Raw genomic sequence first — 24,491 nt, 5'->3', positions numbered from 1 at the left:
TTCTATTTCAATCAAAAATTCAAATAAAAATTCCCTTTATATAGAATTATTTTTATTATACAATCATTAAAAATAAACCATTAAAATTATTATTACATTAATCTTCCATCTACCATCCAGGTGTAGTATTTGCCAATCTTCTCATTCGTCTGGTATTTCTGTCCTGGTCTCGAATCTTCTTTTCCATTTCTGCATCTGTTAGAGTTTCCAAAAATGGAGCCCATGAATCAGCTTCACTAGGAGGCCGGAACGGCACCTGTGAGGAGAAGAAATATTTATATTTCCATCAAGTAAGTGAGGCATTGGGATTATTATTGGCTCTGTTGTTTGCAACAGTACCTCTACCAGTGGAAGGGGTGCTTCGCTAAAAGCATAAGTCCTTTGATGCCAAGAAAGTTGTCCCCTTACACTATATGAAATAGCTGTAACAAATTCTCCTCCTAATCCTAGTTCGGCACATAATTTCATAGCAAAGTCTTCTGGATTGTTTTCCTTCTCAGACATGTCCCATTCAACCTACAAAATAAATATAAGTAGTAATGATTCATTAAAAGACATTGTCTACAATTACGTACTTGATCAACTAATGAAGTATTTCCAACATGTATATTAAGTTTAATAACAACACGTTGATCAGAACCTTCTTCTAAAATTGTTGAATCGTTTGGAAAAGCTTCAACTTGTTGTCGAATAGCTGCAGATACTGCAGGAACAAACGTTAAAGGATTCAAATCTAAATCATCACACAGTACTTCAGCAAATTGTTCTGGAGTTATTATGCTCTCTAAAATATAAAATTCAAAAATTATAAAATATACTTCATGACGCGTTTATTATTATTTTATATTAACCGTGTTTGTTCCATGTGAATGTATCCCTGAGCTTTTGACCTTCCAATTCCATGTCCAAACGGATTGGAACAAGAACTTCTGATTGTGAAGCATTTTCTATATTTACTGAGGGGTCCAGATCATCAAAACATAAAGGAAATGTTCGAATCTAAAATTAAAAAGTAATAATTTAGCTTCAGCTTTGTTTTTTTTGAATATTTAGGTAATAGTTAATACCTTTTTGGTGTTAACTCTATTCCTGTTTATAGGTGTTGCTTGGGGTACAGCATCTAAGTGACTTGAATTTGGCAAAGACGGTACCCAAGGGGCAGCTTTTTTAGATTTACTCTCTCGAGGAGCAGGGGGCTCAGATGTATGCACTGATACTGCTTTGTATCTAAAGTTGAAAGAAATTTAAAATAAAATATAATGAATATCTTTATCAATGTAAGGCATTTATAGTCTTGGACTAATTATCAAAATTGTAACTTTTAAAAACAGATGAAACATAGGTGTTCAAAATATTTATCCATCAGTGAAAGAATTTTCAAGCTATCTTCTACAGTTCTTGAGATATTAGCTTTTTTTTTTAAAACCATTTTCAAATATTCACATTTTTTAAATTTTGAACTACATTTGTAATATTTTTACAGCAGCTTTCTAATGTCATAGGGAGCATCCTGTATAATTTCCAGCTTCTCGAATTTTTCAAAATATAAATAAATGAAATATGACCCTAGAGTCATGTTACATTTTCAGTGTTTTGCAATTTATTAATCAGCTGTTAGGAATATTGAAAGGCATTTTTTTTGTCCTTATTCTTGGCTAAGTGACAATTCACCTACTTCTGTTTAAAGCTTCTTATGTGCAATTTTGATCATTTTTTATATAAGAAATATTTAAATGCTTGTAACTTTTGAATGTTTCATCACAGAACTTTGATGTTTTTGGATGAAATTTTGCCAATCAAAATAAATAAAATCCACTGCAAGAATTTTTAAGAAATCTCTCACCGTTTGTGGGATATCCACTAAAAATTGTTTGTATTCTGACATTCAAAACTTTTAAATGCTTGTAACTTTTAAACATTTTGAGATGGAGCTATGCTATGTTTGAATAATATATAGATATCGAAAATATCTATTCAGCCTATAAAAGAACTATTTAACTAATTAATTATTTTAACAAAATAGTCTATTATACTTGTCGTCATTTCCTTCAATAATGTCTTCAACTTCAGAAGCCCTTAATAAAGATACTGATGATGCCAAAACATGCTGTGTGAGACCAGCATCGACTAATCGTTTACGTTCTTCATTTGTCAAATTGCGCCTGACCATACCAGGGTACTTCTTATACAGAGAGCCCCTGAAGAGACGCAAGTAGTTGCCGACCTATTTTAGATAAATCATAATTGTATAAGATAAAGAATTATAAGGATTGAAGAAATATAAATATGCACCTCTGAGCCAATAAAGTAATATTCTCCATTTTCTTCTACTTGAAAACTGACGGGCTTATCGCCGTACGTTCGAACAGCCATGGTAATATAATTTTAATTTGACAACTTTTATATCTCTTAAAAACTTATTATGACGTTAATGAAGTCTTTTTACTTTTTTTCACAACAATCTTCCATGTAAACAATTTCACCGACTCCATAGACAACCTTTTTTGACATATGAGAGATGAGACTGAATTTTCTTCTAGTGCTAAGTTCATTCCATAGTAATTCAGCTAACTTCTCGCAAGTTCTCTTGCAAACCATGTCACTCTTTTCCGGTCTTTTGCATCTATGCTTTTAAGTTCGGCAGTTCTGACATACGCAGAATCAGTTCAACAGAAATTCACAATCTGAATTGTGACAGTTGGAGTACAACGTTTCAGTTAGTAAATTAATGTTAGAGCTTTATTTTTTACATATAATTTTTCCGAATTACTCAGATCATGTCGGATACAAGCGATATTAACATTATAATAAGAAATGGCACTTTCAATCAATTCATTAGTGAAAAGTCGAAGAATATTCAAGACTACGATTCCAGAATACGTATTAATTGGTTAGTTCAATTAAGCCAAGCTTTGAGTGATGAAGATTTGAAAAATCGAGTCAATGCCGATGACGTTCTTAAAGCGACTAGGATTTTTGGAGATAAACTGCAATTAAACCAAAGTTATGTTAATAACTATCTAAAAGCGAATATTGTACTTTCCAACTACTTCAAAACTGTTGTAAGTATATGTATTTTATTAGTATATTACTGAATGAAAATCATTTGACATGAATATTGTGGTGCCCTGACATACGAGTTTAATTTGTTCTATAACCAGCTTATATGTTGAATTGTTCATATCAAAATATATTGAAATGACATCAATTTGTTCAAGAACTGTGATTTTACTTAAGTTTTTGAATACTAAAAATAAATTCATCATTTATAACCTTAATCATTATTTCTTCTTGCCCATTTTTGATATTGCCGAAATGAGTTGGACATGTTTAATTCAACCACGTTCATGCTCGAACTGTTGCAACTTTTTTGGAATGATTTTTATCCACAAACTTTTAGAACTCAGAAAGATGCTTATAAATTATTGTAACGCTTTTAGCTGAAGTTATACTCTTTATCGACTCCTTTTGTTTCAAAACAGTACTTATCTATGATGTTACACTAGTACATCTTTGCCATCCTCATATTTCTTAATAATTTTTTTTTTAATTCAAGAGACATGACCCTTTTCTTTAGATCCATAGTCATGAAAGTAAATAATACTCAACAAACTCACTCAACATATATAACTGTTCAATCACTATTATTGTATACATAGTTAAAACTTCAAACATTACTATAATCCTTTATATATTTGCATGGGTAAATCCTTACTACACATTTAATATTGATATATAGTTAAAATGACTAACTATAAAATAATTTATTATCATAAAATAGTTCTCTAGCAAGAAAATCATTGTTGCAACTGATGAAATGTTTAATATTTTCATCTTGTCATTAACATTTTTTCTCTTTTTTGCTCGCAAGTACCACTGTAATTCATTTCGATCATTCAGTAATTTTGCAATGCAGGTTCATATAAAGCATAATATACTTGATAATTATTTTTTTTTTTAGAAAAATGATGAAGCAAGAATTTTTCTGTCATCTGTGATGACACTCTCAAAGCCCCCTTTACTAAAAATATCTGGACAAATGCAGCTAAACTTATACTGTAAATACTTAGATGGTATCCTGCTGTCAGAATTTCCATCTTCAGAAGCTCTTATAGATAATATTATATTGTCCGTTAATGAATTTGTTAAAAGCCATGAACAAACATATATTCAAACAAAATATCTAGAAGGATTATTGGAAAGAATTAATTATTATATTAGAAAATTGCAAAAATCAGCTCCTAGTAAAATGAAAGTTTGTCATTTTCTGCAAAGGTTTTTTGAGATCCTATTTGGTTTCAGCAATGAATCATGTAAAATATCAGAAAAAAGCTATAAATTGATCTTAACAATACTTCTGGTACATACCGAAATATGTATTGACAATAAGTTTGATTTAACCATAATAAAGATTCTCTCAAAAATGTTGAGAGATATTGACGATAAAGGGTCTTGGAGTATTGTAACAAAGCTGCACGCATGCTTTTACAGAGATGAATTTGATGATGATTTAGCACACATAATTAATAAAACTGACGATAAAAACTATTATAACATCACTGTACTTAATTACATAAGTAAAGCATTGTACAGATATTATCATGTCAAATATGAAGTGATAAAACCACACACTGCATATAAACTATTTATTGTGCTACAAATTTTAATCAAGAAATGCACTAATACCAATAATTGTCCACCATGTAATACCGACACGCATCTTTTCCTAAATCTACAACATGCATCGGGTGCCCTGATTTCAAAATTAATTCAAAAAGAATTTAAAAAACCGTCAAGTGATTTAACAAGATTCTTTCCCAAGTATGTTGCATCTATGGAAAAAACTAGGCATAAATGTCCTCAACATGTTTTCCATGTACAGAAATGTGTAACCGCTTTCTACAAAGCGCTTAGTCAAATTGTGAAACTAAATGGAATGAAACTGCCTGCAGAATATGCACCATTTGTACAGGATACGCTATTGATATATTTAAAAACCTTTGCAAAAAATTCTATTTTACCAGGCGAATGTGTTAATGAGTTTAAATATTTTTTCAAAATATTATCCAATGCCTATTGTGATATCAAGGATTTTACTAAAGCATGCTATTTTCTGTTGATTGGTTCACATTTTACGAAAAGTATGCAGTTTGCCAAGATTTTCAAAATTAGGCATGATAATTCAGATTTTACTTCATCTTGTTATGAGATACTCACACAGAGTGCAATTGCAAAACATTACAATATTTCTTTGGAGAAGAATGATTATATAAATTTATTGCTGATGGAACTAAAGGTATGTTTTGATGCACAGATTTTATTTTTAATTCTTATTTAATTAATTCATTGGGTTGATTGACAAGTATGTTTGTCATAAATGGTTTATTTTTCACAATCAAAAAATATTGCTACATTTTACTTCTTACTACTACTTTTCTTATCACTATTACTAAAAAGGAATTAAGTTCAATACAATCAATAAATCATTCAATAGTTTTGATACACAGATTTTATTTTTAATTCTTATTTAATCAGTTAATTGGGTTGATTGACAATATATTCGTCGTAAATGAAAAATATAGGTTTATGCTTCACAATCGAAAAATATTAGCAAGAATAGTTTTTGAAATAGCCAAATATTAAGTATGTTCATGTAAGTTTGCCTTAAGGGGCTACACCACAGTAGCAGCCAAAAAAAACGTACATTTTTGCCATTTCTTTATGTACGAAAGGAAAAATAATAAAATCATGATATTTATATAAAAGTAGTTATTTATTATAATTTAAAGAAACAAAATAGAATATAATTGTAAAAAAAAAAAATCGGCGGTACCGCAGCCATTTCGGCCTTCCGCGTCAAATTTACAACAATTTTAATTATTTTTTATTCGAATTTTTTATAGTATATATCAAATAACATTTCATAGCGGATTTCGTTTTTTTTTTGTTTGGCGAGCACTTTATTCAAAATCGTTATATTTTAATGAAAAAAATGGATAGTAATTTGTATATTTTTCAATCACAGTTAACTTATTTAAATAACCATAAATTAAAACTACATTACATTACTTTTTTTTCATACAGGGTTTTAATGAATTATGGCGAAGTAAGCTTCGTATGAGAGAAGCAGCCAAAAATATCAAACTGATATCTGATGATCCGATAACCCGAGCAAAGGCTTGTTCATTTCTTAGAATCATTACTTCCGAAGACTTGCCACTAATCAATAGCACTCTGGAAGAACTTGAATCTAATTTGAAGGTTTGTGCTAAAGATTGGTGTAACATTAACTCATATTTATTATTTACCATTATTTTTAGAACTATCAAAGAAGAAGTTTGTAGATTTAAATTTGAATTCTGGCAAAAGTTTTAAAGCCACTTACATTGTTTAAATAAATAATTTTAACTTTGCAATTCAGTTCATATAATTAACTTCCCGAAGGAGAAGTTTGTTTTCATCGAAAAATCCGATTCGCTAATTTTGTTTTCTCGACGTTTCAAGCCATTCTGAATCGAATGAGACCAAATTTGGAAAAAGTATATGTTTGTGTGTGTGTATGTGTATGTGAACAGATTTTTTGCAGTAAATCGACGTTTTCTCGAAAACGGCTGGGCCGATTTCAAAAATTTAAAAGCCATTCGATGTATCTCGACGAGGACTATCGTTTGTCAGTTTTGTGGGACGATCGGCCGAGACGTTTCTTCATAAATAGCAGAAAAGTGAAAAATTTTTCGTCTACGTTTTAGCCCGCAATTCTGAACAGATTAAGAAAATTCAAATACCGTTCGAAAGGTCGGCCGGGCCGTTTTCTTGTAATAAAGTGTTGAAAAATATTTTTTTCGACGATTTTTGTTATTATTTTTTTGACGGTAGATACTACAGTCTTCCATCATACTAAAATATTACGGCCCTACGACAATTGGTTTAACTTTGAAAATTCGTCAAAGTTTGCAAAAATTGGTATCGTTTTTTTGGCATTTGTCAAAATTAGACCTTTCATCGACGTTTTCTCAAAAACGCCTGAGTCGATTTCAGAAATTTAAAAACCATTTAAACTTTTCGTCCACATTTAAGCTCATCCTACCGAACCGATTTTAAAAAATCGAAAACTGTTCGGAAGATATTAGTTGGGAATGATACTGATTAGTTTTAGGTGAAAATCTACCGAGCCGTTTTCTTGTAATTAACTGTTGAAAAAAAATTTAAGCTGATTTTTATGGAATTTTTTTTAGCGATATATATCATGGTCTTATAGAACTTACTGTAATATTACGGCCTTACAAGTAGTTTAATTTTAAAAAATCATCAAAGTTTGAGAAAATGAGTAGTTTTTTTGACGTTTGTTAAAATTAGACGATTTACTTGGTATAACGATAGAGTACTTGGTCTTAATGAACATACTAAATTATTAAATTCTTACAAAAACTGGTTCGATTATAAAAATTATTGATTTTTTAAAATTTGCTTTGATGAAATACTCCGAGTTAACGTGTTTGTTCGTTTTCAATTATGTGTAATAAATACACTCGGAATACTTTTAATCACTCATAAATTAATTTATATTTTATTAATTAAGTCAATTATTTACACATATCGGGAAGTTCATGTAACTTGCCTCAAGGCTAAATACCAAACCAACTAGTTCTTATAAATATTTGACAATGTTACAATGTTTATAATTATCTATTTGAAAACAATTAATATTCCTCGAACATTTCGTTACGGTGCGGGAAGTTCCAGCAATTTGCCTTACGACACGATATCATACACCATTAATTTAGTTTTTTCATTGGATCTCCGAAACCACTGGACTTGCCTCCCCAAAAATTTAATCAGTTTTTCATTTCGTTAGTACAAGTAAAATGTATTTTAAATCACTCAAATCGGACGCTCCGTTCTCTCAAAAACTGAACTACCATTTACTGCCCCGTATCTCCGAAAGGGCTGTATCTACCTGTGTCAAAAACTAATCAGCAAGTTACTTCCGTCACATATACCTTGTTTCTATTTGAATAATGAATATAATGAATATAATGAATTTTTTTTACTAATGTTGATATTATTTTTTAGTATTTCAAAGGAAAATCGAAGACATTGGCGCATGCACTATTAGGAAATTTATATGCAATGCAATACTTGGCTTTAGGAAATGAATACGCAAATGAAATTGCTAAAACACCAAGTCTGGTTAACCAGACACCTGAAGAATCTGATCGAGATGGTCTCAAACATACAAACGAAGTTTGTGATATCAACCCTATCGACGATAATAAACTTAATCTCGAAAAGGAGAATTCTATTGTTGAGCAATTAATTCAGGGCATAAAATATTGGGGTGAAGCTGTTAAAAATTATGATACTATTAGTGATGATGAAGAACTTAAGATTTACTTTGAGTCTGCTCTCGAATTGATGGAAATGGCAATAATATCACTAAGTGAACGTGGTTCATATGGTTATCACAAATATGATTTGGTTCTATTAGGTTTTCAATTAGCCAAAAATCTTGAGAATCACTTGATGGCTTTGAGATGTGTTTCAAGGCTTTTAGGATCTATGTCATATAACAAGGAAATTGGTTCAATTGTTACGGAATGTAATTCTTATGCTGCTAAATTATTGAAAAGCAACTTGGAAGAGAAGAATAAATTGTACCTGTATGATTTTATGTTGAGCTATACGGAATATCTATGGAACAGGAAAGATGAGGATAAAGGTAAACTTGAAAACATTTTTTTTAGGTGATAACATATTAGGTTGTCAAATATCTCCCTTCCGCTTTTTTGCTATTGGTTTATAATACAAAAAGGCGGAAGGGAGATATTTGACAACCTAATATCATTTTGATGTTATTACAATACATATAAAAATCATAATTTCTATTTTTATTATAAGTTTTGGTAATTTTTTAACTTTCCGAAGGAGAAGTTTGTTTTCGTCAAAAAATCCGAATCGCTAATTTTATATTTTCTCGACGTTTTAAGCCATTCTGAATCGAACGAGACCAAATTTGGGTGTGTGTGTGTGTGTGTGTGTGTATGTGAGCTGATTTTTGACTTTGTCGACGTTTTCTCAAAAACGGCTGACCTATTTCAAAAATTTAAAAGCAGTTCGGTATATGTTGAGAGATAGCAGAAACTTGAATTTTTTTTCGCCCACGTTTTAGCCCGCAATTCTGAATCGATTTTGAAAATTCAAAAACTGTTTGAAAGATATTAGTTGGGAATTGTGCTGATTAGTTTTTGGTAAATATTCGTTGGCACGTGTTTTTGTAATTAATGTTAAAAAATTTTTTTTTACGATTTTTATGAAATTTTTTGGCGATGGATATCATGGTCTTCTAGAACATACTAAAATATCACGGCCCTACAACAAGTGGTTTAATTTTAATAAATCACCAAAGTTTAAAAAAATGACTATTTTTTTCGACGTTTCGACTTTCATAGACTTTTTCGCAAAAACAGTTGAATGGGTTTCATAAATTTTAAAACCATTCGATGAAATATGATAAGCACTCGCATTGGTTAAATTTTTGATACGATCGGCTGAGCCGTTTCTTTATAATTATCATAAGAGCAAACATTTTCGGTCACGTCTTAGCCAAAAAAACCTGATCCGATTTTGAAAATTCAAATTCTATTTGAAAAATAACATTTGGGAATCGTACTGATTAGTTTTGGACACAGATCAGCCAAGCCATTTCTTTGTAATTAACTGCTAAAAAACAATTGTCGATGATTTTAATGATTCTCAATTATTTGTAAGACATCGTTTTTTTGTTTTAATTTTGATATTTTTTGAAAATGATGAAAAATTTCGAAAATTTGAATTTGAATTTGAATTTCAATTTTATTTTTAAATTTTGATTTGTTTTGAAAAGTTTCGAAGTTATGAAATTTTCTGTAAAAGCATTTTTTTCACACCGCCTACACAAGCAACATGTTTTTTTGAATTAGTCTAATCGGATGATACGTTCTCTCAGAAACTGCATGACTATTTCTACACCGTTTGCGCTTCATTCCTCCGAAACGGTTAGACGTGCCTTTTGCAAAACCGCCCACTGATCGAGTACGAAACGAATTTTTTTTTAATCATACAAACCGGTTATTCCATACTGTTGAAAACGTCAAAAATGTCGAATTAGTTTGAACAATATAAATGAACTTCAAAATTAAAAATCTTGAGACGGAACCCAAAAAAAAAAAATTGACACAAAATGTGAAAACATTATTAAAATCTCTAATATATCTGATAATTTGATGTGCATATATCTAATGAACATTTTTGACCGTCAAATGGTATTTTTTAAACGTTTTTATTGAGAGTCCATAACCGCTCGACCTGCCTTGTTAAAAAATTTAAACAGATCTTCGTTTAGTGAATGCTGATAAAGTTTTTTGAATTATTCAAATCGGACGTTACGATCTCTCAAAAACTGCATTACGATTTTTGGCTTTTTTGCCCCGTGTTTTCAAAACGGCTGGACCTGCCTTTGCCAAAAACTAATTAGAACGTCTTTTTATCAATACGAATCGAATGTTTTTTGAATTATACAAATCGGTTGATCCTTATACCCGAAATCGTCGACGAAAATTTGTATCTGCACATAATACATACACACGCATCCATTTTTTCTAAAGTATGCCAATATTTTCAGTAACCTTTGAAAAGTAAAGATATATAAAAATTTTCATTCTCGTTTTTTTTGCGATTATTATAACCTACCCTAAGGGAAGTTTATAACTTTTTGGTTGATAAACTACCCCGTCAACATGTTCTTTCACATTTGCATTTATTTTTAAATATATTTCCAGCAATAGTTCTCGGACTCGGCACCATAGCAAGGATTAAAAAGGATAAAATTTCTGATAATTTACTAATTTCTCGAATGTACTGGATTGAGGCTCTATTAAAAACAAACAATAATTCATCCTGGAAGTCAATATTGTCCCTGCACGGCTTAATAAATGATGAACTTTTGGTAGCTATGCAAGACAAAGGTTTTCATAAAATTTCTTTACGTTTTATCAATATTAAGAAATATTTTTGATATTAATTAGTTTTATTTTCAGATGCCACAACATATTGTTTCAATATAAAAGTGAGCGTTTTTATCGATCTGGCTCTCAAAATAGGGAAATACAGTATGCATATTTGTCAACTACGATTGGTTAATTTCTATTTGAAACAAATGCTGAAATTGTTGCAAAAATTAGGTTTAACACACCGTATTGCTGACGTTTTGTGCATACTCTTAAGAACAGATATTGTCAAGGAAAAGTATGCCGATGCTCAGGTAGGGTATTTGTTATGATTTGATTTAGTAATTTTGTAATTTAGGTTGATATAATTTTTTCTTTGACCAGGTAAAAATAAATGTTTTGAATAATATCACGAATCAATCGCAATTGTCTGAATCTAGTAAAAGTGGCAGCAAATCTAAGAAAGTTGTTGAGCATGTTAAGAAAATGTTTACGAGTCCAACTCGAGGAACTAAACAACAAATTAACATTGAGGCTTACAGAGATAGTTCCATGCTAAGTCCGGAGCCGCCAAAACTGATCAGAATGGCTGATAATGTAAGTCGTTACTTTATCTATATATATTTTTAAATTTAAAATTCTTTCAGTTACAAACGCCTTTGAAATAAATGTTTAGTGTGTAATTATTTAATAATAATTAGCAGAAACGCGAAAAAAAATTTGTCTACATTCTAGCAAAAAATTTTGAACCGATTTTAAAAATAAGCAAACTGTTCTGAAAATATTTGATGGGAATTGTTGATTTGTTTATATTATAGACAAAGAATCACGAAATATCATGTTGTGTACAAGGGTATAGTTGGGTATAGTAATAAATCACGTAATTTTTTTGAAAAACTTTGCATATTTTTCAAAATGTAATTAATAACTGATATTTATTTTCAATATTTTTAAAAAAATGGTTTTTTCTTCATTTTGAGTTTTTTGCGATTTTCTGAAGCATTGATTGAATTAAAAGAGAAAATTTATTTTTTTGAAAATTTAAAAAATAAAATAAAGTTGACTTTTTTATAATTTTTTTCAATATTTTAAAAAAGCTAGACACGTCTTTCTAAAAAAGTAATCATTTTTCACATAGTCAATCGGTTGATCCTTGCTCTCGAAATCGTCGTTGAAAATTTGTAACCGCACACACACACAGCCTTTGAAACGTAAGATATGCAAAAATTTTCATTTTTGATTTTTGTCTTAAGGCAATTAGGGAAATTTTCATTTTTGAAATTTTGTCTTAAGGCAATTAGGGCATCGTGCCTTAAGGCAAATTGCTGGAACTTCCCTTACCGCAATTCAAAATTCGAGTAATTAAAAATAATCAATAATAATAATCAATAAAAGTTGATCAATGATTTGAAACCTTTAATAGAATTTCGAACCATATTAAATCATTCTATCTTAAATCATTTATTTTGAAATATTTTGGAAATTCTGAACTTTTTTTCAAAGCAATCGTAATGCTTTAACTGCATAAAGACGAAATATCAAAGCGCGTGAGCGCCGCGTCGCCGTCTAACGCGTAAACATTGGTACGGAACCCATAGTAATGTAAACAAAATTTATACTTATTGTTAAAATCTCTATAAAATATCTGATAATTTGATGTGCATATGTCTAATGTTCATTTTTGACCGCCAAATGGCTCATTTTTTTTACTTTTTCCGCCATATCTCCAAAGTCGTTGGACCTGCCTTTACAAAAATTTGAACAGTTCTTCATTTAGTCAATACAAATAAAATGATTTCCGAATTATTCAAATCAGACGCTCCGTTTTCTTAAAAGCTGAGTTACCGTTTTCGGCACTTTTTGCCTCGTATCTTCGGAACGGCTAGACCTGCCTTCGCCAAAAACTAATCAGTCCGTCTCCTTATCAATACGAATCGAATGTTTTTTGAATTCAAATCGGTTGATCCGTGTTCCCGAAATCGTCGACGAAAATTTGTATCCGCACATACATACATACATACATACATACACACACACACACACACATACATCCATTTTTTCTAAGGTATGCCAAAATGTTCAGAAACCTCTGAAACGTAAAGATATATAAAAATTTTCATTTTCGATTTTTTTGCGATTATTATAACTTGCCCTACGGGAAGTTAAAAATATTGTTTGCATTTTTCACGGCCTTTCAAAAATAACAAAATTTATGCCTCTAGACTGGAACCTTCTTTGTTCTTTATTTACGCGTATTGGGAAGTTCATGCAACCTGCCTTAAGGCAAAATGTTACTTCCACCTAGTTGTTGTTGTGGATGCATTTTCCACATTTGATTAGTAAAATCATATAAGGCGTTCAATTTTACTGTTTAAATAAAATCGTACAAAATTGTATTTTATCTTTTTTTTAGGGTTCTCCGCCTCTCGTTCACCAATCATCGCAGTTGCCCGATTTCTTCAACCATGATTGTGACTGCAAATGCATCTCTTGTTACGGAAAATCCGGCTTCGGCCTGATGTTGACTGTTAACAGTCTAGAGGCTCGTTTGAACTGCTTTTTGGGAAACACAAATGTAACCAAAAGACTTTTTTCAGTATGTAATAAAATTCGCGCCATCGCCAAATCCAAATTCTCAAAAGTAAAGGATATGTTTCAAGAAGATAACGATTTTAAAACCAACGAATGTTATCATTTTTATGATCAGTGCTTGTATACAGTCAAATACGGTAAATACGATATGATTCTATCTTCTATGGATCCCGAAAAATCTTTATTGTTGCAAGATGTTGCTTTTAACAATTTAGAATTTGTGCAAGAATTTATTACTTTGCTGTTGAGCTTCATTTTTACCAAGTACGTTGAAAAAAGTAATTGTTATTTAAGTGATATTGTAACAGATGAAAACATCAAATTAACACCTCAGAAAATATTTAATGAACTTGCGTTCAAAACACCGGCTGCTACGAAGGCAATAGTTGGTGGACGCCTTGGAAAAAAAACTAAATTTAAAATACATCAAGATGTTTCTCCGGTCAATTTGAACATACCCAAAATTTGTTTGAATGTCGTGGATTGTGAAGAAAATGATAAACGGGTAAAAGTTAAGACGGATTTAACTACTCCAATAGAAACGAGAATTAAGAACAAATCTGATTCGATTTTGAGTAAACCAAAGCAGCCTGTGCAACTACACGAAAGTAGAGCAAAATCTACTAGTAAAACTAATGTTAAAACGCAAAACTTAGAATCTAGCAAGAAATTTGCTAAAACACCGAATAAGTTGCACACGAAAGAAAATTTAAGTGCAAACGATGATGATAAAGTTCCGTTTCCAGTTTTATGCAAAACACCAGCACCTAAAACTGCGTGCAAGAATTCTAATTTACTGTCTTCACCAACAATAATTCTATCCGATGACGAAGTTTTCGAGACGCCTATGAAATTTACTCAAACACCAACTGTTGCAAAAACAACTAAAGTATCTATGTATAAAAAGGCTATCTTATCAAACCAAGATAGTTCTTCTTCCTTGGATGAAGTTTTCACAAAAACCCCAAATAAAATTTCTAAAGCGAAAACGAAGCCGTCGTCGAGTAAAAATAATTTATTAGATGAGCATGAAGATGATTTGAAAAGTGATAAAAACATGCAAAAAACTATGCACAAACGTAAATTTAAAAGAATATGCCAACCGTTCGTCGACTCTGGTAGTTCTGTAGATGATGATGTTTTTTTGCCCTGTAGCGATGAAAATTCTTGGACAAAAAATAATTGTGCAACACCTGACAATAAGTGTGATGATAAATTTTACACACCTGTAGGTTCGACTATGAAAAGTAAGGCAACAATAGAAAAAAAGGATCTTGATGGTGAAAAAGATCAAAAAGTTTCATCTGAAAAAAATAAACAAACTACATCTGTGCGCCAGAGGCGCAGGAATCCGCCTAAAAATCCATATATTTTTTAATTGTGTTTTATATAATATTGTTCTCTAATTTTAACTTATTTTGTTTTATACTGTTCAATGCAATGTTTTAATATATTTATATATTTTGAAAATAAAACAAATTAATGATAATTGTTTTTTTTTACATATACTTAATAATAACTATTACTAGTTAACTGTGTTAGAAGCTAGCAGAATTTTACGATTAGTTTTGACGATTATATTCGTTATGCAGATAGTGACTTTTTGCGATGTCCATTAATATTTTTGAGAAGGACAAAATGTATTTTGGTATATCAAGTTGTTTATAATGTGTTGTGGATGTGATTGTATAAAATTTTGCATTATCTGCTAATGCTTAATACTAATTGATAGAGAAACGGCTCGGTAGATCGTCTCGCAGAATTAAATAAATCGAATTTCATAGAATCTTTAAATCGGTTAACTATTACTGACGTGTATACTCGTCATGCCACTCGACGTGGCAAAATTTTGTGTTTTGACGTGTATATTCGCCATGCTTATGAAACGGTGAGCATTGGCTATTTAAATTGCAATTTATGAGGAAAACAGAACAAATTCTCAAATTTCTAGATAGTTGGGATATTTTCAGGTAAATACTTAGTTGTAAGTGGCATTTATGTATGTATGTGTGTGTGTGTGTATGTATGTATGGGTGTATGTAAGGTTATTCTTGACCTTTAGTCGACGTTTTTTAAAAACGGCTGAACCGATTTCAAAAATTTATAAGCCATTCGATGCATCTCGATGAGCATTTGAGTTTTGCGCGACGATCAGCCAAGCCGTTTCTTTGTAGTTCGCAAAAATCTCTTGGAAAAAATTAAAATTCAAACTCGTTTGAAAGATATTGGATGGGAATCGTGCTGATAAGTTTTCGGTAACGATTGGCCGAGCCTCTTGCAATTACCTTTTTTTTTGCCGATTTTTATCATCGACGCTTTCTCAGAAACCTCCAAACCGATTTAAAAAAGGCACACAAGTTATTTTTTTGATACCATTGGTTGAGCCATATATATATTTTTTAAATTAGCAGAACAGTGCAAAATATTTTGGACACGTTTTAGGCAAAAGTTCAGATCCGATTTCGAGAATTCAAATACTATTTAAACTAGTTGGTATTGGTATTTTGCCTTGAGACAAGTTACATGAACTTCCCGATATGTATAAATAATCGATTTAATCATTAAAATTAAATTAATTTAAGATGTTTATAAAAGTATTCCGAGTGGATTCATTACACATAATTGAAAACGAACGAACACGCCATCGTTATACCATGTAGATCATCTAATTTTAATTTTAACAAACGTCAAATAAACTACTCATATTTTCCTAAACTTTGATGAATTTTTAAAATTAAACTACTTGTTGTAAGGCCGTAATATTTCAGTACGTTCTATAAAACCAGGATATATATCGCCAAAAAAAGTCCCATAAAAATTGGCTTTTTTTTCAACAGTTAATTACAAGAAAACGGCTCGATAGATTTTCAACTAAAACTAATCAGTATCATTCCTAAATTATATCTTTCGAACCGTTTTTCATTTTTGAAAATCAATTCGGTAGTATGAGCTTGAATATGGACGAAAAGTTTAACACTTTTTTTTTCAAATTACGAAAAACTTTTCGAAAGATATTAGTTGGGAATGATACTGATTAGTTTTAGTTGAAAATCTACCGAGCTGTTTTCTTGTAATTAACTGTTGAAAAAAAACTTAAGCCGATTTTTATTGAACTTTTTTTGGCGATATAAATCATGGTCTTATAAAACTTACTGAAATATTACGGCCTTACGACAAGTAGTTAATTTTAAAAATTCATCAAAGCTTGGGGGGCGTCCATTAATCACGTGAGCTAGTTTTTAAGAATTTTTGGACCCCCCTCCCCCTTGGTGATACGTGGTGATATTCAAAATTACCCCCCCTCCCCCACCAAACATCACGTGTATTTTTAGTTACGTGAAAAATCTTAAATTTCTTATTCTTTTATACGTATACACGTGATATCTTACCATAACCCCCCTACCCCACGTGATAATTCGTGATTTTTTGTCAAACCCCCCCCCCCTCCCCTAAAAACCTCACGTGATTAATGGACGCCCCCTTGGGAAAATGAGTAGTTTTTTTTTGACGTTTGTTCAAATTAAAATTAGACGATTTACTTGGTATAACAATAGAGTGTTCGTTCGTTTTCAATTATGTATAATGAATCCACTCGGAATACTTTTAATCACTCATAAATTAATTCATTTTTATTAATTAAATCGATTGTTTATACATATCGGGAAGTTCATGTAACTTGCCTCAAGGCAAAATACCAATACCAACTGGTTTTTACTTCAAATCAAAATCCTAACATTCAGTCTTCATTCAATTTACCCGAAACTCGGTCATTGTGAGTAGTTGACTAACATAATAAAATGTCTATGAAAAATGTGAAATAAGTAAATATTGATATTTCTCTTCCTCTCAGTCGATAATCTTATCGAATGTACGTATTTGGCCTTTGACCCGAGTTCGCTGGTGAGCACTGCTCTCGTCTAACATTCATTGTCAAGAATTATCCGAAGACATATCACGTGCTGCTGCAAATGTTAAAGTGATTAATTAATTGTTAGAATTAATTGCTAGAGTGATAATAAATTGATTGTTGATATGTGAACAATATGAAACGTGAAGTACTTTTGTTGTTTGTGATTTGCACATTGGGCGGAGTTTCGACCGCAGGAGAAGGTAAATAAATAATAAAAATGAAATATTAGAGTTTACACAGAAATCGATTTGTTCAATTTAATTGATAAGATTTTTAACTTCCCGAAGGAGAAGTTTATGTTTTCATAAAAAAATCCGATTCGCTAATTTTATGTTTTCTCGACGTTTCAAGCCATTCTGAATCTATTGAGACCTAATTTGGAAAAAGTATGTGTGTGTGTATGTGTGTGTGAACAGATTTTTTGCCGTAAATCGACGTTTTCTCGAAAACGACTGGGCCGATTTCAAAAATTTAGAAGCTATTTGATGTATCTCGATGAGAACTATTGTTTGTCAGTTTTGTGCGACGATCGGCCAAGCCGTTTCTTTATAAATCACTGAAAAGTGAAAAATTTTTCGTCCACGTTTTAGCCCGCAATTCTGAACCGATTATGAAAATTCAAAAACCTTTCGAATGATATTGATTGGGAATCGTGCGGATTAGTCTTGTAATAAGGTGTTAAAAAATTTTTTTTCGACGATTTTTATTCTTATTTTTTTGACGGTAGATACTATAGTCTTCTAGATCATACTAAAATATTACGGCCCTACGACAACTGGTTTAGCTTTAAAAATTCGTCCAAATTTGCAAAAATTAGTATGGTCTTTTTGGCATTTGTCGAAATTAGAACTTTCATCGACGTTTACTCAAAAACGCCTGAACCGATTTCAGAAATTTAAAAGCCATTTGATGTATTTCGATGAGGACTATGGTTTGTCAGTTTTGTACGACGATCTGCTAAGTCGTTTCTTTGTAATTTGAAAAAAAGTGTTAAACTTTTTGTCCACGTTTAAGCTCAAACTACCGAATCGACTTTAAAAAATCAAAAACTGTTTGAAAGATATTAGTTGGCAATGGTACTGATTAGTTTTAGGTGAAAATCTAGCGAGCCGTTTTCTTGTAATTAACTGTTGAAAAAAAAAATTTAAGACGATTTTTATGGAACTTTTTTTGGCGATATACATCATGGTCTTATAGAACTTGAACTAGAAATATTACGGCTTTACGACAAGTAGTTTAATTTTGAAAATTCATCAAAGTTTGAGAAAATGAGTAGTTTTTTTGACGTTAGCTAAAATTAAAATTAGACGATTTACTTGATATAACAATAAAGTTCTTGGTCTTAATAAACATACTAAACCATTAAAATCCTACGGAAACTGGTTCAAATATAATAATTGTTGATTTTTGAAAAATTGCTTTTAGAAAATACTCCGAGTTAACGTGTTCGTTCATTTTCAATTATGTGTAATAAATCCACTCGAAATACTTTTAATCGCTCATAAATTAATTTACTTTTTATTGATTCAATCGATTTTTTACACATATCGGGAAGTTCATGTAACTTGCCTCAAGGCTAATTACCAATACCAACTAGTATTTATTTCAATACAATATTAATAAACGTTATTATTAATATTATTATTTTTTTAGAGAATAGTTTGATCCCGCCAAGTGTTACTGAAGATTCCAAAAATATTAATGATGATCAAAAAGAGCAGATTGAATTAAAACTGAGCGACCAGATCCGGCGGGTGCTCGAGCATTACAAGCAGCCGGATCCGGTCGGAATACCCGGAGCTCCCATTCCGGATCCGATGGCCATTCCGCCGATGAAACACTCCTTCTCGGTGGCCACGATGCACTTTATGAATGTTCATGTCAGAGGATTGTCCAAATTTCGAATAAAGCATGTGAGGACCGATTTGGCCGCTTTACAGGTATGAATTTAATTTTGTAAATAAAATGATATATATATATACAGTACAGGCCAAAAGTTTCCGGACACATAAAAAAAATCTCATTTTCTGAGTTTTTAGCTATATTTTTCATATAAAAATAATTTTATTCAAGTTAGTTTTGTACATTCTACGTAGTATTAATATTTAGTGACTGATTTGTAACCAATTTGTGAGAAATGATGGACTAATTAGCAATGAAAATGTTAAAATGTCACAGTCGATTTTCCTGAATATGACCACCCTTTGCTTTGATCACTGCAGCGCATATTTTTGGTAATCTTTTGACGAGTTTTTGCAATGTTTGCGTAGGTATGTTCTTCCAGGACTCGTTAAGGCAATTTCACAAGGCAGCAAGGCTGGTTGGATGCAAATCAGTCAGACAAATGCACAACAGTTTTATTGGATCAAGATCCATTATTTGAAGTATTTTTTCGACTTGTTTTTGCTTCAAATAATTGGCATAGAGTCAGGAAGTGTGTTTAGGGTCATTATCTTGTTGAAAAATAAATTTTGGACCAATTAAATTAAGACCAGATGGAATGGCGTGGCGCTGAAGTATGGTATGATACTGTTCTTTCTTTAAAGTTCCATCTATTTTGACAAGCGATCCGACTCCATTGAATCTAAAACAACCCCAAGCCATCACTGAACCACCACCGTGCTTCACCTTTGTCGAAATACACTTAGAATTGAGTCTTTCATTACCCTTCCTACGTCGATGATTTCCGAAAAGTTCGAATTTTGACTCATCCGTCCATAAAACTGATTTCCATTGATCGATGGTCCAATTTAAGTGGGTTTTGGCAAAATGCAATCTCTTTTGTTTATTTACTGTTCGCAGAAGTGGTTTTTTGAATGTCCTGCACAATCGCCGGATCTTGATCCAATAGAGCTGTTGCGGGACGAGCTTAAATGCCTCGTGAAGGATTTGAATCCAACCAGCCTTGCTGCCTTGTGAAATTGCCTTAACAAGTCCTGGAAGAACATACCTACGCAAACATTGCAAAAACTCGTCAAAAGATTACCAAAAATATGCGCTGCAGTGATCAAAGCAAAGGGTGGTCATATTCAGGAAAATCGACTGTGACATTTTAACATTTTCATTGCTAATTAGTCCATCATTTCTCACAAATTGGTTACAAATCAGTCACTAAATATTAATACTACGTAGAATGTACAAAACTAACTTGAATAAAATTATTTTTATATGAAAAATATAGCTAAAAACTCAGAAAATGAGATTTTTTCATGTGTCCGGAAACTTTTGGCCTGTACTGTATATATATATATATATATATATATATATATATATATATCTTATATATTAAATTCTTCTGTAACAATGTAAGTTTCATTAATCCTCCTAAACTATAATTCGGATTTTCATGAATCTTCCTGAAGATTGTAGAAATAAATGGAAAAAATTACAAAAAACCGCTTATCATTGTTTGTCCTTGAAAATATTTGAAGCTTAGTTTGACATTAAGAACAAATGAGGACTGTTATTTGCCAAACATTTCTATTCACTTATATGCTAAGGCAATATTAAATTATAATAAATTCATGATTATATATAAGGAAAATGTAATGTCTACATTATCACCGAAAAGCAGCTGAGATGTGCCAAAAATTAAAATAATATAATAAAATAGAGTCAACATGCGTCTGACAAGTGATGCAGTTCTGCGTATGCGTCTCACGGTTGTGAAATGTCCGTTCAATGTAATTACATACCGTATATTAAAATTCAATTTGACAGATTATTATTTTTTAACTAAATGATAAAATTAATATCTTAATAAATCACTGTTTTATAGTGTTCTAAGAACAATATTAAGCTAATATGAAAATGAGGTTTTATAGTCAACAAAATAAGCTTTAAAATAAGTATTTCTGCATGTAAAATAAGTGAGCTATCATGCAAATAAAAGACACATAAAAAGTTTTTTTCATCTGAATCAAATAGTTTATGAGTGCCATTTCCATCAAAATTAAAAATAATCGTAGAAAATACCATAACTTTAGTACAAACGATTTTCAAAAAACTCATGATTTCATGAAAAAAATCCAATAAAAAAAACAACCAATTTTTCATTATTATATCTCTCAACTTCGGGGCATTTAATATATATATATATATATATATATATATATATATACGAGATTTCCCGACAGACGTTGTTCTGCACACACGTCTACATTTCAAAAGTTCCAAATATTTTAATATCCTATCCTATACTTTTTAACCCTTTGGATTCGGATGTCGCCGCTCCGGCGGCAAAATTTATATAAATCTCGGAATTCGCGAGTGGAAAGTGTTAATATCCTATTTGATGTCCTGCCTTTGTGATTCTTTTATGGTCTTAAGAAATTCATAAAAAAATAATATAGCATTTGCGGTGAAAGAACAATATCACAATGATTTTACCCATACACAACGTAATTGCAACAATTTAGTCTATAATTTTTGACAATTATAATTTCTAAAGTACATTTTTCTTACTAATAATTTAATAAAAAATATTTTTTATGTTCAAATCTTAGGTGAATTAATTTGTAAAATCTAGTTCATATGAGCACTCTTCAATCTAAGATCAACTTGCTAAATATTCCATATCCAAAGCCAAACGAATGAATTTTAGACACATGAAACAAAATTCTAAATAATTTTTTTAATGAATAAATAAATAATTGTTCATATGTGTATAATTCAATCTGCCATACATACATATACTGTATTTTATATTATTTTAATTTCTGGCACATCTCAGCTGCTTTTCGGCAATAATAATGTAGATATTTCATTTTTCTTATTCATAATCATGAATTTATCATACCTATTCTAATATTGTTTAGGTTCATAAGTAAATTGAAATTTTTGGCAGATGATAGTTTTCATTTATTTTCAATGCAAACAATGACATGTCGTTTTTTGCAATTTTTTCCATTTATTTCCACAATATTGCACATACATCCCAGTACTTTATAATCAAATACATCCTAGAAAATGTCCTTAACAAACTTCAGAAAGATTTATCAAAATCCGAATAATCGTTTAGAAGGCGTATACAGTGAGTGCTTGTAATTTAATATGAACTTTAATAGCAATAAAGCTCAAATTGATTCTACGTTTTAGTTAGAAAACGTTTGTATGAGAAAAAGAAAAGTGCTGGTTTTTAGGGGTTTTCCGGCAATTATTCGATTTTTTCTCGCCGTAAGAACCATCCTTTGACTTCAACGAACATTTTAGAAAAAGAATTGACCAAATTGGTCCAGGAGCTTACCAACACATTTTGCGATTCATTTTTATATTTAAGAAGATTAACTTGAATATGACCTTAACATTTAATCGAATTAATGCAAATTAAAACTAATATCAGGTCGTAGCCGCTCTGACGATCGAAAAATTAGACGTCGATGGAAACTACACAATGTCTACATGGATTAGCAGTTCCAAAGGCCCTTTCACAGTTGTACTTAAAAATGTTTTTGTCGAAGCCAAAGCCAATCTTGCTGTTGAAGTCGATGGTAAACTTCGAGCCCAAGACATCAATATGGACATCACATTTTCCGATATAAGTATGGACTTCAAAAATCTCGGTTTCATGGGTTCCTTGTTCCAAGGAATCATCAACTCTGTGGGAACATTTTTGTTTGATTCTATCAAACCTTTTATTTTAAAAGAGGCTTATACGAAAATAAGGGAGGAGATAAATACGAATTTGGACAAACATGCTGGTGATCACAGTTTCCCTAATTCTATATCTCCTTTGGATATGGCGATTGCTGAAGGCAGGAAAAAAGTCAGAAGTTTGGGGTATGATCCTTATAAGGTGCAAGACTACAATCATTCTGTAGGAATTTTTCACGCTGAATTGACACATACGTGGGCCAAAGGTTTATCATCGTTCTACAGAGTTGGTAATATGAATTTCAACATGGAAAACAACACTCTGATGGTGGCTTTGAATATCGGTACCCAACGTTTAACTGGTAATACCCAATGGCAAATATCAGTAGCAGGCGGTATTTTATCCAGAGCTGGTACTGCCACTTTTACAGCAGAGTATCTAAAAGTCCAAATCAACGCCAGTCAATCTTTAGACACCAGAAAACATCCAAGTTTGGATGATTTACAATTCGATTTAGGCAATATTCAAGTGAGGTGTGATGGTGCAGGAACCTTAGATTACATAATTGAGGCTGCTGTAAATATTTTGCCAAATTTATTGAGGTATCAGATAATGGACGCTATTGAGAATCCGGTTAGAAACAGGATACAAGAAATTTTGAATGGAATCAATGTTGAACAAGTTATTGACGAAAAGTTGCCTGAAATTGATAACTTGGAAAATGGTTTTACACTGTAGTTGTAATTTATAATGCTGATGTAATGAAATAATTGGTTATTGTATAAGATAAATTATATATAGATTAATAATTTAGAAAATTATAAAAACAGGTTTTATGTGTATTTTTGACTACCCGAAAAATTTAAAAAAGTGTGTGTATGTGAGTCAAAATTTGATTTTTCGACGAGATGTTTTCAAAAAACGACTGAACCGGTTTCAAAACTTTAAAAGCTATTCGATAAAACTCGATAAGGACTTGCGATGATTAGTTTGGGCGTATCTTTATAGTTATCAGAAAAGTGCAATTTTTTGTGACAATTTATTCGCAAAAATCCTAAATTGATGTAAAAAGTTTCAAATCATTGCGATTAGTTTTTAGAAAATACGTGCGAGGTTATATAAGCGTAAATAAATGTAATTTTTTTTCGACAATTTTGATAAAAATTTGTTCAACGATAGATTTTTTATTCTGAAATAATATACTAAAATATTATAGGCTTACTATATGCTGTAGAATTATAAAAATTCAATAAACTTTGAAATTTAAAATATGTTTAAAAAATTAATTGAAAGTTGTATTAATTAGTTAACAATTAATGATTAATGGACATGCTATGGAATACATTTTATGAACTTAAAAAATAGTTAAAAAATAAGTTACGTAATATAACATATTATTGCTAAAAATAAC

The 24,491-nt window shown here is 30.9% G+C and overlaps 3 protein-coding genes across 3 annotated transcripts; 2 read left to right on the top strand and 1 right to left on the bottom strand.

The window, feature by feature from the left end:
* Positions 1-60: 60 nt before the first annotated feature.
* Positions 61-2,473, bottom strand: LOC113366574 (SWI/SNF-related matrix-associated actin-dependent regulator of chromatin subfamily B member 1). The gene is made up of 7 exons (XM_026608203.1): positions 2,293-2,473; positions 2,034-2,224; positions 1,068-1,227; positions 852-999; positions 576-784; positions 340-516; positions 61-256 (listed from the first exon to the last, which is right to left on the bottom strand). The coding sequence occupies exons 1-7, from the start codon at positions 2,371-2,373 to the stop codon at positions 110-112; spliced, it is 1,113 nt and encodes a 370-aa protein (XP_026463988.1). The 5' UTR covers positions 2,374-2,473; the 3' UTR covers positions 61-109.
* A 212-nt stretch (positions 2,474-2,685) lies between these two features.
* On the top strand, positions 2,686-14,955 carry LOC113367604. Its single transcript, XM_026609198.1, has 8 exons — positions 2,686-3,062; positions 3,962-5,296; positions 6,085-6,261; positions 8,074-8,719; positions 10,818-11,003; positions 11,076-11,299; positions 11,370-11,582; positions 13,399-14,955. The coding sequence occupies exons 1-8, from the start codon at positions 2,778-2,780 to the stop codon at positions 14,953-14,955; spliced, it is 4,623 nt and encodes a 1,540-aa protein (XP_026464983.1). The 5' UTR covers positions 2,686-2,777.
* Positions 14,956-17,453: 2,498 nt separating this feature from the next.
* On the top strand, positions 17,454-23,818 carry LOC113366637. Its single transcript, XM_026608274.1, has 3 exons — positions 17,454-17,687; positions 19,141-19,427; positions 22,829-23,818. Exons 1-3 carry the CDS (start codon positions 17,621-17,623, stop codon positions 23,816-23,818), a joined length of 1,344 nt encoding a protein of 447 aa, XP_026464059.1. The 5' UTR covers positions 17,454-17,620.
* The last annotated feature ends 673 nt before the right edge of the window (positions 23,819-24,491 follow it).

This window comes from Ctenocephalides felis, unplaced genomic scaffold (genome assembly GCF_003426905.1).
Source record: "Ctenocephalides felis isolate EL2017-DRISC unplaced genomic scaffold, ASM342690v1 CF-g0.4_SCAFFOLD_01170, whole genome shotgun sequence".
Classification (NCBI taxonomy): Eukaryota; Metazoa; Arthropoda; class Insecta; order Siphonaptera; family Pulicidae; genus Ctenocephalides; species Ctenocephalides felis.
This window is presented reverse-complemented; position numbering and strand designations above follow the sequence as displayed.